At 34.1% G+C, this 20089-nt stretch overlaps 3 protein-coding genes across 3 annotated transcripts; 2 read left to right on the plus strand and 1 right to left on the minus strand.

Annotated features, from left to right (window-relative positions):
• Positions 1-7128: 7128 nt before the first annotated feature.
• Positions 7129-10122, plus strand: LOC107820719 (psbP domain-containing protein 6, chloroplastic-like). The gene is made up of 3 exons (XM_016647055.2): positions 7129-7489; positions 9002-9318; positions 9820-10122. Exons 1-3 carry the CDS (start codon positions 7165-7167, stop codon positions 9988-9990), a joined length of 813 nt encoding a protein of 270 aa, XP_016502541.1. The 5' UTR covers positions 7129-7164; the 3' UTR covers positions 9991-10122.
• A 159-nt stretch (positions 10123-10281) lies between these two features.
• LOC142176812 (F-box protein CPR1-like) lies at positions 10282-11435 on the minus strand. Its single transcript, XM_075245179.1, has one exon. The coding sequence runs from the start codon at positions 11375-11377 to the stop codon at positions 10415-10417; it is 963 nt and encodes a 320-aa protein (XP_075101280.1). The 5' UTR covers positions 11378-11435; the 3' UTR covers positions 10282-10414.
• Positions 11436-12694: 1259 nt separating this feature from the next.
• On the plus strand, positions 12695-20088 carry LOC107772893 (protein-tyrosine-phosphatase PTP1-like). The gene is made up of 8 exons (XM_075244606.1): positions 12695-13032; positions 14388-14484; positions 14575-14657; positions 14787-14921; positions 16349-16483; positions 17847-17995; positions 18084-18225; positions 18931-20088. The coding sequence occupies exons 1-8, from the start codon at positions 12844-12846 to the stop codon at positions 19012-19014; spliced, it is 1014 nt and encodes a 337-aa protein (XP_075100707.1). The 5' UTR covers positions 12695-12843; the 3' UTR covers positions 19015-20088.
• The last annotated feature ends 1 nt before the right edge of the window (position 20089 follows it).

The following is a 20089-nucleotide window of genomic DNA, read 5'->3' on the forward strand; positions in this document are numbered from 1 at the left end:
TTTGGGATTTCTTTCTGTAGCCTTAATGTAGTTAATCAATTGGTAGATTTTTTTGGTCAAGTCGTAGGAAGATATTCAGTACAAATTATTGCATCATTATATGCTAATGCTGATAATATTTAAATACTAAGTAACTTCAGAAGAATTTCACTGGTGTTGGTTCAATAAAACTTATTACAATCAGAACTATTAGGAAACGTGTTAGGCTAATAGAAGGGAAAAATATTTGAAAGAGAAAAATAATAAATTGCACAAGACAAGACAAGAGAAGATTTACGTGGTTCGGCAATTTTTGCCTACTCCACGGCCACACAAAGAATAGCTCTTTATTAATTGAAGAGAAAAAGAAGAAGTTGATGGATGATTTGCAAATGAAAATGCATACCCTAGACATTTGAATGCCCTGCCGACGTAAGCGCTTATATCATAAGAATGTCGATGTAAGTGCATACATCATAAAAATGCATATGTAAGCGCTTACATCATAAGTTCATCTCTTTTTGACTTTTCTTTCTTTTGTTTTGTCTACTTTTCTTTCTTTTACATACAACAACAGGTTTGCTATTATCAAGTAGCAGATTAGCTATACCCAATTTTATCTCTTTTCTCTTGTTTATGTGTGGAAATACCAGTATATGTTTCCAACAAAAGGATATGTCACTGGCTGTTACTAATACACGATTACTCAGAGTTTCTTCGTGACTTTGTTGTTGGTGGAAAATATTCTATAAATATACACTAATATTTGAACAACTTAGATTCGTCTTTTCTTATATAAACTGAATAGCCGAAAAAACAAACTGAAAAAATCTAACCGAAAAGGAAAAAACCGAATCAAATCAAATTTATTTTGGTTCGAGTTGGACGCCAAATTTTCAAAACCAAAAAGAATAATGCAAAACCAACCCGAAAAATCAAATGCGCATCCAACACGCCTCTCTACAGTAAACACCTTTTATATTAACATTTATGACGGACAAATTTTCATTGGAATTGAATTTTTATGTTATATTTTATCTTTCTATACCAACATTTGACCAATAACAACACTATTCATCATTATAATAGTATATTCCTTGTAAAATTACTTCTATAAAAAAGCCATATATTTATATATTTATTATTACATACATAATAATCGAAAAATAATCTATCACTTAGCGTAACTTTAGCGTAACTTATTGTAAGTTCTAACGAGAAATGTGAAACGTAAAAAACTCTTGTTAACTTGGACTCGAAGAGATAAAAGCCTTGTGTTAGCTTTTTTATAACTTTAGTTAATGAAATACGAATATCACTTGAGATTTCAAAATTAAATAATTTTATTATCTTTTATAACATAAAAGTTTGGAGAAAAATGAAATTTTTGTTATAAGAAAAATTAAATTATGGTGGATGTCTACTCTTCCTCCATGATCTTTTCAAATGCTTAATGACATATTCAATGACATATTTCTATGCTTAATGACATATTCAATGATATATTTTTCTTCACTTTTCATGCATATATAAATGCCTTGTAATAGATAAGAAAATACACACAATTGAAGAAGAAAATCTCTTTCTTCTCTCTATCTCCATTTCTTGTTCATGTTTTACTAAATTGCTTTTATTTCATAACAACATGTCTTGTTCATGTTTTACTAAGTTGCTTTTATTTTATAACACGTTATCAGCACGATGCCCTAATCAATTGAGTTACTTACATCTACAAAATTGTCCTACATCAGTAAAGGCATGTTCCTGCCGTGCCTAATATTCATCTTGAAGAGATAAGCTTTTCTTTCTCATTTAGCAATTTCAAAGAATGGTATCAAACATAACTGAAGTAACAATAGGGTTGAGGAGACGTACACTGTGATACGGCTTATAATGCTAATGCTAAGATACGCTTTCTAATCCTTTTTAATTAATTTATTTTCTTATTCATTTTTCTCATAGGTTCTTTATTTGTTATGAAAGTTTCCAATGCTAAGTATTTTCTTCTTACAAATCCATTCATATTCTTAAGTGTTTTACTTTACAAAGAAAAATACTTAAATGTAAACTAATTACTACTCCATATTTTACTTATTTTATTTTGTTGCATTATCAATATCCATTTCAATGAACGAGTTTCTAATATTTGTTGTAAGTTTGGTCTGATCTTTTTCATCTCGTATCCTGGTTATATAGATCTTATTATAAGAATCATAAGTATATAATGATGCAGCCAAGAGTTACGTACTAAACCAAAGATCAAAAGAAGTACAAGAAATTGGGGAGCTACTACAGCTTTTGCAAAGTCATTTGAGGAACTTTGGTTCCTTAGTTAAAAAAAAAAAACAAGAACCTTATGTAAAGTTTCCCTTTAACTGAACGTTTTCCTATAAAATATATGCTTGACCATCATGCGCCATTCTGACTTTTGAAAAGGTAATGTGAGGTAAGTTTCTCTCGGGTAATCTTAATAGCACAACTAGCATACGTTATTGATAAATAAATATACAATCCAAATGAAAAAATATTTTGAATTAGCATTGGCCGATCAAAACTTTTAATTCTCGTATATTGAAAAATTGAGTGAGTTTGTATCTCTGCAACCCAATTTTTTATTATTTGTACACGATATTCTTAGTACACTCTATTAAATAAATAAAAAAAAAGGGCTTAGTTTCTTGTGACTTAAAATACATAACTGCTCCTATTTTATAACTGATGTGGGAGGCAACAAGATGGTAGAGTCATTCCAGTATTGACTTTTTCATTAATGTTAAAAATATTGTCAATGATTTTTTCAATTAAAGGTTCTGCTATATCTCTTTATTTTTCTAGAGAGCATAATACTTAGTTTTCATAAAAGTGCATGGTAACTAGTAGTACTATATTATTCTATTTGATACATTATTTTTTTTTAATGTTCTAGTCATATCACTTTCATCTTGAAGTAAGCTTATTGCAACAAAGACCACATGTGAATTTTCAATATTATTTTGTATTTTCATATATCTGTTTGACACTAATTACTTAGCTGATTTGAGTAAACGAAAGTCTATTGTTGAGAATTATATCCAAATGACATTATGAATAGTTTAACTCAAGAGGTAAACATTGCCAAAATGTGAAGGCAATGTTTACTATCAAATTGGTATGCAAAATAATAAAGCACGCCGCCGATTATGATACATTCATTGAAGAGAATGTGACTTGTGATAAGCATTGAGAATGCAGACCCATTCCTAAAGGTGAATGTTGTAATATGTGATAAAAGTAATGAATAAAGACATGCAATGCATGATTGGATGAATACCAAACAACTCACCTCTGAGGGAGGTTTGAGTGAAATAAAGAGAATAAATATTATTGTGTGGTTACATGAATATGTCATTGGTCGCGTACATGTGATACGCCAAAAAATATTTTGTTGTGCCTTATAGAAGGTAATTAAAGGCAAAATTAAAGCAACAAAAAATGACTTTGCTTATGATGATTTTGACAATGACAATTTATTATGATATAATTTTCTCCATGAATGAGACATTTACTATATGAATGGTGTGACAAAAGATTTTGTAGTACAAAAATTGTTAAGAGCTCCGAAAAAATTAATTTGTTACTATTCGGATGAATAAAAGTATTCACGACATTGATATTGTAAAATCTCAAAAGAAACTTTTTGAGTTTCAAATGTATAAGTCAAAGTGGTTGGCATATTGAGACTATAAATGAAAGGAATATTGAATATTTTTATATTTCTATAATCATAACGGATAAATATGAAAGATTACCCGATTTTTTTTTATTTGTACTACACAAATATAAGCATGATGATGGAATCATATGTCACAAGTAAACTAGAGGTTTACTAAAACAAATATTAGTTGGCATGACCGGTTGACCATCTCGGTTCAATTATAATGCGAAAAATTAATTGAGAATTACATTGACATATATTGAAGAAATATAAGATTCTTCAAGAATTCTCTTGTGCTGCTTATCCTCATGATATATCAGTTAAAGTTGGGATTGAATCTTTTGATTTCTGAAACTAATAAAAGGTGATAAATATATGGGCCCAGTCACCTGCCATGTCGACCGTTTACTATTATATAATTTTAATAGATGTATCTATTCTTTGGTCATATGTGCATTTGTTATCAACTTGCAATTTGGTTTTTGCAAGATTGATTGCTCAAATTATTAGAGCACAGTTCCAAAATATAAATTATGATTATTTATCTTGATAATACTGGTTTAAATCCAGATTGGTTTAGCAGAAATTGTATGCCTCCAATTATAGCTAAACCATTAGTTATGAGAACAAAATTGCAAAAATAAAATTTGGTATGTAATGTATTATTTAATATACAACAGCACTTGTAAGATAAGTTCTCTCTATCACAATCGGTTCAGGGTCAGGAACCAAATAATTTCCATCTAGAAATATGAATGTGCTATATGATTTAATTGTTCTACCACAATGTACAAAGATGGATCCCTAAATAAGGCTAGGTATATATGTCGGTGATCCCAACAATATGGGGAGAAAATGGGCAGCTGAAAAAGTAATACATGTAATGAATTATTATGAGTATATCTAGATCCTCGTATGAGAAAATGTGAACTTGAAGTTCAAGGGATAATTCATTTGCAAAATATTGCCAGACGTATTTGCTGACCCAAAGTTAAATATCATATTCAGCTGCTAATGCTCCAAATAAAATAAAGTTCATAATGAATAGAGTCTATGGCATGCATGAAGCATAATAGACTAATCGGTTCCAAAGATAAAACTCCTTGAAAAAGGAGAGGAGCAAATGTTCAAGATGGTCATAATAAGGAGGCAAGTGCTCTAGAAGAGCACCACGACATAACACTTCATAAGACCTCACGGGAAAGGCTAAGGTACCTGAAAATAATAAAATAAAGAGATCTTAATAAGTTATGTCTTTATTGGGTAATAGTAGAACCGATATAAAATGATCGTCGACGATATTGTTAGTATAATGTAGCGCTCAATATTATTAATATTGATGAGGATCTTGAGCTCAAATCTATCATGAAATTTAGACAGATAAATGATTGGCCAAATGAAAAATACGCAATGAAAATTAATTTCACCTGAAAAATATGAAGTTGGACGGATAGTCCCAACACCTGAAAGTATAAAGCCAGTGGAGGTATAAATACGTTCTTGTACGGAAAAAAAGGCAAGTCGATAAACATAAAGACGACTTGTGTCACAAGAAAATTTATAAATATCCTAGCATTGATTATATAGAGACATGTTCTCCTGTGGTGGATGTCGCCATTTCAGGTTTTAATCTAGCAATACAAGAAAAACGTGATATGCGTATAATGGAAATCATTGAATGATTTAAATTGTTCTGAAGCATATTAAGGTTTCCAAGAAATTTATTAAATAAAGCTTTAAAAATTCTTATACGGATTGAAACAATCAGTGCGCATGTGGTATAGTCGCCTGAGTGAGTACCTGTTGAAAGAAGGGTACAAGAAGGATTCAATTTGTCCTTGTATCTTTATAAAAAGATCTGGATCTAAATTTGTTATAATCACCGTGTATGTTGATGATTTAAATATTATTGGAACTCCTAGGGAGCTTCCTAAAGCAGTAGGGGGACTACAATCATTGCCATAAAATAATCTCATATCGGTAGTCCCTTTTAGATACCGCAATATGTGTTTGATTCCATTCCAATATCTCCTTGTAGGAGCAAAGCTATATCTTGTTAAGACATTAACTGAAAAAGTTATGTCAGACCTTGTAATGTTAGAAAGATATATTAGTGCTCTAATTGCACTAAGATATGGTACTTCAGGACCAATAAGCTCTTCATTATTTTTATGAGGTCGGAATGGATGTGCTTTATCCATATATAATCGCTTTAAAATCATTTTAGTGTATGCTGATTGAAGGACAAAAATTCCATCTTTCATATACTTAATTTGTAGACCATGACAAAATTCTGTCTTTCCAAGATCTTTCATTTCAAATTCTTTCTTTAAATAGTCTACTACGATCTTGTTGGTTATGCCGATGCTGGGTATTTATATGACCCACACAAGGCTCGATCTCAAACAGACTATGTGTTTACATATGGAGGCACTGCCCTATCTTGGCGATCGACTAAGCAATCAACCGTGGCTACTTCATCTAATTATGCTGAGATAATTGCTATTCATGAAGCAAGTCAAGAATGTGTATGGCTGAGGTCTATAATACACCTTATTCGAGACAAATGTGTTTTGAAGTGTGACAAACTACCCACAATTTTGTATGAAGACAATGCAGCATGCATAGCCCAATTGAAGGGAGGAATTATAAAGGGGATAGGACAAAGCAAATTTAACCAAAGTTATTTTTCACATATGATCTTCAAAAGAATGGTGATATCAATGTGCAACAGATCCTTTCAAGTGATAATATGGCTAATCTGTTCACCAAATCTCTACCGACGTCAACAAACTAGTGTACAAGATTGGGATGCGAAGGCTCAAGGATGTGAATTGATGCTCTCATCAGGGGGAGTTAATACACGTTGTACTCTTTTTCCCTTACAAGATTTTGTCCCATTGGGTTTTTCTTGCAAGGTTTTTAACGAGTCAACCAAAAGGCGGATTTCTAAACATGTGTACTCTTTTTCCTTCACTAGGATTTTTTTTTCCCATAGGGTTTTTTCCTAATAAGGTTTAACGAGACACAATATCTATGGACATCCAAAGGGGAGTGTTATAAGAAAAATCTAATTATGGTGGATGTCTACTCTTCCTCCATGATCTTCTCAAATGCTTAATGATATATTCAATGACATATTTCTATGCTTAATGATATATTCAATGACATATTTTTCTTCACTTTTTATGCCTATATAAATGCCTTGTAATAGATAAGAAAATACACACAATTGAAGAAGAAAATCTCTTCCTTCTCTCTATCTCTATTTCTTGTTCATGTTTTACTAAATTACTTTTATTTCATAACAACATGTCTTGTTCATGTTTTACTAAATTGCTTTTATTTTATAATATTTTTTGAGTATTTCTATTTTTGTTTTTAACAACCAAATAAAATTGCCGAAAAACACAAAGATACGTACGGCCGAGTCAGACCTCATCCCAAATGGATAAAAGCGGGAACCCCAACTACCTAATAACCACTGCCACATGCGTTTCTCCACACACACACACACAAACATGGCGTTTTCTTCAGTGAAGCCATTGTCCTCAATCTTCTCAAATTCAGATCCACCATTATTCACATCTGCAAAAACCCAGCAAAGTTTGAAGAAAAACAACATAGATCTATCATTATCGAGAAGAGATTTCATGAATGTTGGACTTTGTGTAATGCCACTGGTCTTATCTCCTCCTCCTCCGCCTTCCATTGCTCGAGAAGTTGCAGTTGGTTCTTACCTGCCTCCTTCTCCTACTGACTCTTCTTTTGTTCTCTTCAAAGCCACTCCTAAAGACACCCCTGCTCTTCGTGCCGGTATTATGTAGACTCTTCAACCGTTTTCTTCATTTGATTTTTTTGGGTAGTTTCGTATTGTCTTAATTTGTCCTCAATTATTTGTTTGGACTAACGGTACCACTTTCTTTCTCAATTTTGGGCAAGAATTGTCACTCCAGGGTCAGGAAAAGGTTCATAATTTTGATTAATCTTTTTACTACTCCCTCTATCCCACTTTATGTGATGTAAGCCTCTTCCAGAAAGAATGATATATTTCTATTTTTACAAACAATTTAACCATTTTACTCATGATTTATAGCAACACAAACATTTATGTGGTTTGAGATGCAAGCTCATAAATATATGTTGTATAAACTTTATCCTAAAAAACTTGTATTTGTAAAACCATTGGCTTTTTATATCTATCTTTATCTAAGGCAAATTTGGTCAATATGGAAGCAAACTATTTGGCTTTTTCTATTGTGGATGAACCACCTCTATCCTCTAAAATTCTCAATTTCAGCATGTTCAAGTTCAGCACTTCAGCATATACATGACTTGAATTTCAGCTGTTGTTTTTAATAGTTTTGCACCTGAAGTTATAAGCAAAGCATTTTGAAGTAATTTGTGACATATCGCCTGCTATTTTGCTAGAAGCTTCTGCGAGCAATATCCTGATAACAAGCTCATTAATCTGTAAGAATATTGATTGTATTAGAACTAGAAGCTTGAGCAAAGTTAAGTGGATCCAGAAGCAATATAGCTGTAAAAGTGGACAGAAGACAAGTCTCTAATTCTTTGTAATTCTTTGATAGACTACCTCTTAGGTGCCAAATTACCTGTATTCTGGAATTTGCATAGTTTAAAGCCCAAGCCTAAAATGATTTAATACTTGTATTCTCATTGCTTTTGAGGAATTTATCATCTCAAAAACAAGTTCTAAACTCCTTCGAGATTATATAGTGTAGTCAGAAAGAAAAACTATTCTCTGCTTGTCAGCATGAAACTTGTGTAAAACCTAAGATATGACAACGGAGTGACAGGTCGGAGCCATGTTATAATGCATTTGCTGATACTATGGAACATTTGGTCAAAAAAAACCTAGTCCATTGTAACCTTGCAATATTGTTGCTGCTCAAGTTTTTGTTTGAGTAAAATATTCTGCCATATGATGCTGTTGTAGTTTTTTTGGATAAATAAATGGTGTTGGCAGTAACGCTGGATCAATTTGTAAGTATCTCTTCTGTGGTGTGGACTGCGTCCTTGCTGAGCGATGAGCAAGTTCAGATATGAGAGTGCAATCAGAGTGTTTTCTATATTAGCGCTTCATTTCTTATGTGCCTGTCGCCTATTACGGTTGTTTGCCCAATCAAGTTGATGCCAATTTCCTAGTTATAACATTTCTAGTACTTCTTTTTTTCTTTTTTTTAGTTTATTTAATTTCTTCTTGATATGTCTATGAAGCTTATGATTTGCATAAAATCGTCTCTTTTTTCCTACATTTATTTCTCCGGCAGGTGCTTATGATGTTTTATATTTAGTTGGTTGCAGGAAATGTGCAGCCTTACACGTTTATTCTTCCTCCAACCTGGAAACAAACTCGTGTAGCTAACATATTATCTGGAAATTATTGCCAACCCAAATGTGCAGAGCCGTGGGTGGAGGTGAAGTTTGAAGATGAAAAACAGGGTAAAGTTCAAGTGGTGGCTTCTCCTTTGATCCGTCTCACAAACAAACCTAATGCAACTATTGAAGACATTGGGACCCCTGAGAAAGTTATTGCTTCTCTTGGTCCTTTTGTCACAGGAAACACATTGGATCCAGATGAACTCCTTGAGACTTCTATAGAGAAACGTGGTGATCTAACGGTGATAGTCCTTTTCTTTTTTCGCAACCATTTATCATATTGAAAAAATTATCTTTTCTCCCTTATCTGATGGTTTACTCAAAGCTATACTGAAGCATGGTAGGAAATGAGTCCTGACTAAGTTTCTTAGATAATACCTTAAAATCTCAGCGGGGAAAATGGCATGAAGAAAATTATCCATAGGTTTTATCTTCTGCCCCGACAGTACGTAACACCCTGATTTAGCAAATGTTAGGAGCAGCATAGTTATGTTTTTCCTGGAAAAAAAATCAAATTCTGGTTCTAAAATAATGGTTTCTCTGTTAGTGCTCTGAATCATGTGCTTTTATAAGGGACATGATTGTTTTATCTGCCAAAAAAGTATGCTACTCGAGACTCCTATATGTTTTCTAAGTATTCCATAGAACAATGTATTTCTATGCACTTGGTCTTCCTATTATCTGCAACAGTTGCTCTCTAAACCTCCTGATGAATAGAATACTTCTGTCTTTTGTGCTCGCAGTATTACAAGTACGTTCTTGAAACTCCATATGCTCTTACTGGATCGCACAACCTAGCAAAGGCAACGGCGAAGGGAAATACTGTTGTCCTCTTTGTGGTCAGTGCCAGTGACAAACAGTGGTCTTCATCACAGAAAACTCTAGAGGCTATTCTTGACTCCTTCGAAGTGTAGCTCCTTCCCCTCTTGTCTTAATCTAGATGAACTGTCTTCAATTTCACAGTGTTTCCATACATACAGTGCCATGGTATGAGTGGCTGGAAAATGATTTTTGTAATGCAATAAACAAGAATTGTTTCTGTTGAACCCAGATTATATCATTCTTTTTACTGTATCCCCCCCTCCCCTCCCCCCTCTTCAATTGATCTACCAAAGCTGCTAGTAGAATTTACAAAGTGCGGACAACTTCCGTGCCAAAATTCTTGAGTGAAAGTAAGTTTGAGATGTGAGTAGAGGCCCAGAAAGTACAGAAGTTACCACTAAAATACTCGATTTTGGTCAAAGTTTTCTTCTCAGGATGATAAGTAAACAAGACATCTTCCCACCACTGAAACAAGATCTCTCCATCTTGGAAAACTTTCAAGACTTGTATCATTTGTTAGCAAATCCAATTCCATTCTGGTGTTATGTTTATGACAATTTCTTCGCTCCAAGAACTTGTCACTCCATATTCCTTCATCACCCACACATCAAGATGACTTTCTGCATTATTGTCACATATGCAAAGATGATTTCCCAACACTCCAAGATTTAGAAGATTTGGGCAGTTTTCTTTGTTAAATCCAGGAGCAGTGGAAAAGGTGTGAGATAACTCATCCTGCATGTCAATGAAACAGATTGACTCATTTCCATCAACATCTCCAACTAACCAATGAAGCTTTCCATTCAAATATACCCCAAAATCTCGACATCCAAAACATAGCTTGACATTGCCTATACTTCTCCAAGACCCTGTCCCAAGAGTGTACACTTGAACTTCCGATGTGTAATATGCTCCTTTTGCAGGATCATGAGTTTCTACTTGATAAATTCTTACCACTTTGTATTCCATTCTCACAGGATCTAACCCAAAGCCATAAGTGACTAAATTTGGGTACTTTCTTAGCCCTTTAACCTCAGGAAGAGTGATATATTCTCGAGTAGTTGGATTGAAAATATAAACATCGTCAAGACCACTATCACAGTGCATACGGAATAGGCAAACAAGACCATGGATTGAGCCAACTAGAGAGAAATCAACATCTGGAAAGTTGGGTTTCATGTCGAGGTCAAGATTTGGTTCATATATGAAATTATGATAACGAGGTGTATCTTCAAAATTTACAAACTTGAAAACACTTGTTGAGGGAAGTTCACCCCAGGAACTCTGAGAAAAGTAGATGAAAAGGTTAGCATGGGATTTTGAGAGATGAAGTTTGGAAAAATCAGGCAGTGAAATTAGGTTTAACCAAGACTTGCAAACACTCCTGCAAATGAAGATTGTTTTTGGTGATAGGTTTAAGAGAATATTTTCCATAATTGAGAGTGGTAGATTCATAATGGTTGTTGTTTGATCACTCATTTTCTTCTCTCTTCTTGTGCAGATGCTATTGTTGAATTTCTTGTTTATTGGATTTGCATGGTTTTTTGGTGTTTATAAAGAGTACTACTCATACGTGTTGGACAAATTCTACGCTTTGAATTGTATTCTTTGACCCTATCATGTACAATAGTCCAAACCTGCAGTTTCTGTTGGGAAAGATACCTTTCAGGTATTGGTATTTAAATTCGTTCTTTGTCAACAAGTAGTCTCAATTCACTTACAAGAAAACAATGCATTCATCAGAATGGTGAAGTTTGTTCATGTAGGTTTGGGTTTGAAATAATTTAGATAAATGTATATTTTTAGCCGCTCCTAAAAATAATAGCCGACAAAATATGTATTTTTTGTATATATGTGTATGATATACAAAACAAATACATATTTATACACTTTTTGGCTAGCGAATGCAAATAATTTTGTATTTTCCCTGACCGACCAATTATATATTTTGTCCAATTAAATGCATAAAATCAGTTAACCATGGTAGGTGATAGTATATAATTAACTCCTAATAAAGCACACTTGGCTCCGCCACAACTCACACGTGCTTTCCGGTTTTTCTGTGAAAAAAAAAAGGAAAAAAGCTCATATATATGAAATAGCAGAGCCGGCTGCTTATTTTGTCACATACTTTCTTAATTTAGTTTATCTTGGGAAAAAATGCCTTAATTTAATTAGCACCAACTCATTTACATAAATGTTACCCTTTTACAAAGGTTGCAAAAAGTTATGATATTTCGACTTGATGAATAATTAGGTGTGTGCATGAATCAATAGTCCAGCCACGAACTGATGTAACAAAATGCGTGTTCGTTTATATATCTAGATCATCTCAACTTTCAGCAGCCTATATAAAATTATAAATGGCGACTGTTCAATTCACAAATAAAAAATAACACAAATACCTATAAAGACCAACAATAATTAGTATTATTTGGTGTTACATTTAAAAGAGCAATAATAATTCGTTTGGTTTGATGTTAAATAAGCAAAAAAATATGAAGAAACTGACTATCACTTACATTGTTTTCAAATAAATGACTTGGTAGACATTAATGTAATGTAAACCTTTTCTTTCTCCATAAAAAGATGGCAGTACGATTACTATTCATACAAAAATGAATTGTCTCAACTCTACATTTCTACAACTTTGAAAGATATCGTTTATTGGTTAAGGGCCTAAGTGTTAAATATAAAGTTTAATTTTAATGTTGGATATCCAATATTTAACTAAAACGGGAACGCAAATAGTAATTCAAAATATTAACCAAAAATCTGAAAATGGGATTTCAATTTGAGACTTTTGAGTACATATTTGATTCTGTCGAAAGCAGAACTCTGCTAACTCCCAAATAGAAGAAGACAAAGCAAAATAAATAAAAAAAGGCGAATCCGGAGCCAAAGGTAGCGTACTTTTCATTCAGAATCGAAGCCGGAGATCGGCGATGGATACCGCCGGTAAGCCCTTGTCGTCGGCGGCCACCAAGTCTTTTGATTTCTCCGACGATTCGGTTCCGAAGAGAGTGGTTCTATCTCCTGATCAGCAGCGTTGTTGCTTGGAAGCACTCAAAGTTTTTAAGGACAAGCGGTTTTCTGCTCCCGAAAAAATCCGCCAAGAGTTCATGATTTTGCAGGTCCTTTTTTTTCCTTTTTGTTTCTAGATTATGCTACCTTTTTCTCAATTTTATTGTTATTTTATAGTAGGTGATAATATCATGAATGTTCTAGACATAAAGTCGCTGTGACATTTGAACGGAGCTCAAATCAATTGAAGCTGAGCCGACCACAGCTAGTTAGTGATCGAGAACTAGACGAGAAGTAGTTTACTGGTAGTATGATTGAAGTTTTGGGTGATTAATGAGGTTTAGTTGGATATTTTCCAGTCATTTTTTAGGAAAAAAGATGTTTCCTGTTATTGGAAGCAATTACTGGAATTTAATGACAAGAATCGTATTTTTTTACTTTGGCTTGGTTCCTAAGTGATTGCTTCTAGGCTCTACTTGATTATTTAACTTTAGAAGATGCTGTTCTTTGGACTGCAACATATTATATATACACCTCATTGATGTGACTTTACCTTCCTTATTGTTCTTATTGCATTAGCAATGGCCTTTATGATGATTGGTGCATACCGTGCTCTATCCCCCTCCTTCTTTGCATCTTCAGTTTGAATCTGAAGTAGATGGTTCAAAATTCTAGAAATAAGTTGGAGCTACTCTATCTAACATGGTAAAGAATTCTAGAGGGATAGAAAGAATAGTAAATTTGGGAAGAAGAAAAACTTTGACTGAATAGGTGATGTAAGGTCGCTCTAATACTCAATCGCACACTCAGCAGACTATATTGTTTTCTTACTTGAGATGTGGAACATAATAGGAAAGGCCTCACTCAGGGTATCAACTCCGATGAGAAAAAAATGGAATTATATGGCGTTAGGTGGTCTTAAATGTCTATTTGAAGAAAACAAAAAGCACCTTCCAATAGTTTTAGGTTAATATTGAGAAGCTCCTTTGGTGATTGGGTTCATTTATGTAGTGTTTCCAGCTCTCATTTATATCTAGTTATCCAAAAAAATCCGAGAATCCATTTTATGATGTTTCTGGTGGTGGATTAATTAACTAACTCTAGACTAACTAACTAATATATATATATATATATATATATATATATATATATATATATATATATATATATATATTGTTTTTTAGTGTTTCACTTTTATTTTATTTTGGTAATGATGATGATATGAGTTGAGCTTAATGAAAAAAGTTAGGATTCATATCATCGACCTCAACTTGTTTGGGACTGGGGCGTAATTGTTGTTGTTTTAAAATTATTAAAAGTTAAGATTTATTGAGCTAATTTTTGTCAAAGGACCGCTCTCTTATATCTTGAGAAAATTATTGTTTTTGCTTCTTTGTTACTATTAGCTTGTGATCATGTCACTCCGCAAGTGGCATTAATTTCATGAACATCTCTGATGACTCAGGCAACTAGGATGAGAGCTTCAGAAATGAAGAGTAGATGCTCAGTGGCTTTGGATAGCGTAAACATTAGTAAAAATCGATATACTGATGTTTTGCCATGTATGCAGTTCAGTTTGTTAATCTTTCTCTTGACTTTGGAGCTGTGCATTTTAACTTGTGAATAATTGTATCAAGCTTCATTCTTCTCAGTTGACAATAACAGGGTTGTTTTGGACCCATGTAAAGACTATAGGCCATCAGCTAGTGGATATATAAATGCAAGCTTCATTAAGGTAGACTTCTACATCCTTCATTTAGAATTAGTTAACCGTGCTTTCTTTTTGTCCACGCTTTCTTGGAAATGTCAAGCTCTCTTCCACGAGTCTGCTTCATGATTATTATAATGCTCCTTTTTGTTGTAGATATCCGAAAACGTGTCTCAGTTTATTGCAACACAAGGTCCGCTACCGCACACTTTTGAAGACTTCTGGGAAATGATAATCCTGCATCACTGTCCTGTGATTGTGATGCTTACCCAATTGGTTGACAATTACAAGGTATTTAACTGTAATACTGTATAAGTTACCGGTAATCATTGTAATGTTAACAAGACAAGATATCCTTGTTCTGTGACAAAACATTTGAGATTTTGTGACAATGGTTCTGATCTAAAATTTGCTTCACAGGTAAAATACTAACTTCTCCGTATTTTTCATCTTTTGATCTGCATCATCCATTGTAATTAGATCTAGCATTTTTTTATATTGTCAGAAAGCAAGTATCTTTGATACGGTTTTTGCATATTTGCTAGAGATATTTTGTCCTCTTTCTGTGTACTCTTCTATCTTTTAAGTGGTTAGATAGGGTGAGGGGAAAGAAACTGTAGAGATAAATTCTTAGCCTTTCTTCTTGTTTGGCAACCTATGTTTCACTCCGCTGTGTGTATAATAACATATACAGAAAGGAACAAATTGGTTGGTATTACAGATTAGTTTCTCATTTTCTACCTGCATTCTTTTACATCATCCTTTTGGGCACCAACTTAACCAGAGGTGGTGGGTTTTAGGTCTATTGGAATTTGAAAATAGTCATCACTGTCAATCTTTCTCAGTAGGATATGTTTCTCGTATTAACTATTTGAGAGCTTGGGCATCTTTTGATGGAGTTGGTTTTAAGTGGGCTTTGAATATGATATTAAGGATATTATGCAGTCACTAGCTTGTGACTTAGTGAGGAATGTCGAGCTTAAAGGTGAATAACGTTTGCTATAGAATCAGCTTCTGTTGGGAAAGGTTCCAAATGCAGTTCCTATTCGATCACTGGAAAAAGCTCAAGATCTCCCTCCTAATAAGCTTCGCAGATTGTTTGTTTGTTTATTTATTTATTCTTAGTCTTTCTCTAGTTTCAAAATTGTTATACTTGGATTTTGTTGGTTGTGCTCATTTTTGTTTAGGAAGAGCCAATCTCAATTAAAGAGGCTTGTCACCTGAATCCAATAACTTTTTTGGACTTCTGAGTAATGTCAGTGGAATTATGGTTTTTCGGGGGGTTTGTGCTGGTGGCATAGAATTCCATGAGTATGTTCTCTGGTTATTTGAACTGCAGAAGGATTAGCAAAGTCTAACAAGCAAAGGCTTGGCTACCTTTTTGGAATTGGAATTTAGACTTAATAAGTTCTTCTTTCCGTTCCATCTTCCTAACCTGAGTAGCTGATAAACAATTTCCCGTGCCAAACGAAAAGGGAAGATAGCGACCTTCTTGTTTCATGATCTGTAATCTGGATTATATTTAACTCCACACAAGTAGAGACACTACTAGTCCTTTCCATTCAATCATTCTATAAAACTTGTTAACCTCTGAATAAATTTAAGCTTTTTATTCCAGTAGGTTTTTACTTCATTTATAAGGTGATTAAGCTGGTCTTAATTGGATTGCGTCATTTTCATGATCTCATCCTTCCCTCTTTATGAAAAATGCAATGCAGACGGTCAAGTGTGGGGATTATTTTCAGGCAGATGGTGGTCCTAGAAGATTTGGCAATATATGTATTGTCACGAAGTGGATAAAGACGAGTCAGACTTCATTGATTTTGCGATGTCTGGAGGTGAACCATATTGAGGTTAGTAAATTATTCTCTGTCCGTGTTGTACTCAAGGAAAAGAGCATGAAGAATCTTATTATGTTATTGAGCATGGATATGGGACCCGCCGAAGACTATTTACCTATTCTTTGATGGAGGCTGAGAGTTGCTGATGTACCTTTTTTATTTATTTCTGCACCATTTTACATATCCAGACTGCTACACTTCGGCACCAGTATTATGAGTACTTTCCTCTAGGATACCCTTCTTTAAAGCTGTATGATCATGCATAGCTCTTTTTGCAGAAGTTCTCTCAAGAGTAGGAGTTCTATTTTTATGAGAGAAAGAATAAGAAGGAATTGCAGCATATGAGGAATAGTTTGCAATATTAGACGATGATTTCCATCAGTAATGACTTTAACAATCAACTGGATACTATTGTGTCATTTTTGTTTCTCCATCACCTCTTAAGTCTATGATTGATGCAACTCCAGCTCTAGGTTCAACCTGTGGCCTGTTAGTTTTAAAACCAAACCTGTGTTTGATTTTTAAACCAAACCGAAGGACTAGTTGGTTTGGAAACCATCCAGGTTTGGTTTTGAAAACCAGTTTTTGTCTGGTTTCAAGGCCTCGTGTTAGTTGCAGCAAGAGTTCTAAGCAATCCTAGATAAACATTATAAATCTAAGTAAGCAGCATTGTCTGGAAAAAGATTCTTTGATGGTTCCACCATCCCTCTTTCACTATTTTCAAAGTCCCATTTCGAAGCACTTTGTTCTACTGTGGAAAATCCTTTCTGACTGCACTCGGTCCTTTTCTTACAATCTTCAACGCCTCGGGAAACTATTTGAGATAGATGACAACACCTTTTGCCCTCTTCCTTACTTGAGGGCAACTAGAATCTTAGTTATTTTCGCTTTATCTTCTTGTGTTTTAATTACTATTGTTTATACCCCTTGGTAGTAGTTGAGACTGTATAGCAGATCTAGTTTTTCTCTAGCCATATTGTAGGGGGAAATAGACTGCTTAGGTAGAATTAAGCATTTGGTTGTGTGACAAGGCTTCACAACTGGTACAACAGTTATTGTGACAATCTCTTTTGGATCTGCATCAAGCAATTCTGGCATTGTATTTTCGTGGCTGGAGTAAAGAAAACTTAAATCTTTCGCTTTGCGGTGCAAATGATTTATTTCATATCATGATATCAGATATGTTGTTTCTTCAAACTTGTGCTTTTGGTGGAAGTACCTTTTGGTCTTATAAGTAGTTTCTATGATGGTATGTAACTGTTGCCCAGTTCTCCCACTCAATTGCCATCCTTATATATAGTTAATGTTAACTTCTTCACATATTATGAGTGAGATGGCAAGAAATGTGTGATCTTTTCTCCTTGCTATGTGCCAGTCAAAAGAACCACCTTTGTGTGTTTTACACATTCAATACCCCGACTGGCCTGACCACGGAGTTCCAAAGGACACTCTTGCTGTTCGTGAAATACTGAAACAAACATCTAGTGTCCCACCCAGTCTTGGACCAATTGTAGTCCACTGCAGGTATCTGTCATCACCCTCCCTATAATGCACCTAGAAAGATTCTGTAATTGATCCTTTCTAAAGCCTGACATCTCATTCTCTTGCTCAGTGCAGGTATTGGTAGGACTGGTACATACTGTGCTATCCATAATACCATCCAAAAAATAATGGTTGGAGATATGTCTGCTCTAGATCTTATTAATACGATAACTGTTTTTAGGTCTCAGCGAATTGGGATGGTGCAGACCATGGTACAGCAGCTTATCCTCGTTATTAAAATTGTTTAATGGCTGTATGTAGTGTTTTTTTATTGATAATACAGCCAATATTACATAAGCGTATAACTGCGGATGCAATATTTTCTAGTTAGTTAAAGTAGCAGGTGCCATGTATGTTTTCCCTGAGAAATTTAGCCACTTTTTTGTTTATCACTTAGTGCAACCACATTAATTAAACAGTATTGATGAAACATATTGTAAAAGATAACCTATTGTTTTCACCCGTGCAGTTTACCCCCAAAGAGCAGGTCCACAAAATATTTTTATCTTTGGTGTATTTTTTTCTGTAAGCGCCTGAAAACACAACAAAAACATTAGAGGTGTAATGTCTGACAATCAATTTTAGAAAGTATTTAGAACGCACACAACTTGAGTAGTTCCCAGTGTCCTTTAGTTCTTATTTGTCCATCTTCGATCAATGATGTATGGATGTGTATGTTTAAAGTCTTTCATTGGCCTTCTCAACCGCTCAGATTATTGGAAAGGAAATGTCTTACAATTTGTTCTACTCAAGCTGAACATCTTGCATGTTTTCAGCTAATATTCTCTTTTACTCTTTTGGTATTCCTTGCCCTCAGTATCTATGCTACTGTGTTTCAGTATTCTTAATTAATCTTTGCTCTTTGGTTTTTAAGTACTTACTAAATGTCTGTACTAAATTACTACTGTATATTTCAGGAGCAATACCTCTTTTGCTATGATGCCATTATTGATGAACTTGAAGACCTCATTTCAGATACTAATGCAGAAGAGAGCTCATAATTGTAACTCTCAGTTAGCAGGAAGTCCAATTGGTTATTGAAGCAAATACTCGCACTTATTTGGCTTTCTACAGCTGGATTTCACCCCTTTATTCTTTCTTTAAATAGTCTACTACGATCTTGTTGGTTATGCCGATGCTGGGTATTTATATGACCCACACAAGGCTCGATCTCAAACAGACTATGTGTTTACATATGGAGGCACTGCCCTATCTTGGCGATCGACTAAGCAATCAACCGTGGCTACTTCATCTAATTATGCTGAGATAATTGCTATTCATGAAGCAAGTCAAGAATGTGTATGGCTGAGGTCTATAATACACCTTATTCGAGACAAATGTGTTTTGAAGTGTGACAAACTACCCACAATTTTGTATGAAGACAATGCAGCATGCATAGCCCAATTGAAGGGAGGAATTATAAAGGGGATAGGACAAAGCAAATTTAACCAAAGTTATTTTTCACATATGATCTTCAAAAGAATGGTGATATCAATGTGCAACAGATCCTTTCAAGTGATAATATGGCTAATCTGTTCACCAAATCTCTACCGACGTCAACAAACTAGTGTACAAGATTGGGATGCGAAGGCTCAAGGATGTGAATTGATGCTCTCATCAGGGGGAGTTAATACACGTTGTACTCTTTTTCCCTTACAAGATTTTGTCCCATTGGGTTTTTCTTGCAAGGTTTTTAACGAGTCAACCAAAAGGCGGATTTCTAAACATGTGTACTCTTTTTCCTTCACTAGGATTTTTTTTTCCCATAGGGTTTTTTCCTAATAAGGTTTAACGAGACACAATATCTATGGACATCCAAAGGGGAGTGTTATAAGAAAAATCTAATTATGGTGGATGTCTACTCTTCCTCCATGATCTTCTCAAATGCTTAATGATATATTCAATGACATATTTCTATGCTTAATGATATATTCAATGACATATTTTTCTTCACTTTTTATGCCTATATAAATGCCTTGTAATAGATAAGAAAATACACACAATTGAAGAAGAAAATCTCTTCCTTCTCTCTATCTCTATTTCTTGTTCATGTTTTACTAAATTACTTTTATTTCA

This window comes from Nicotiana tabacum, chromosome 22 (assembly GCF_000715075.1).
Source record: "Nicotiana tabacum cultivar K326 chromosome 22, ASM71507v2, whole genome shotgun sequence".
NCBI lineage: Eukaryota > Viridiplantae > Streptophyta > Magnoliopsida > Solanales > Solanaceae > Nicotiana > Nicotiana tabacum.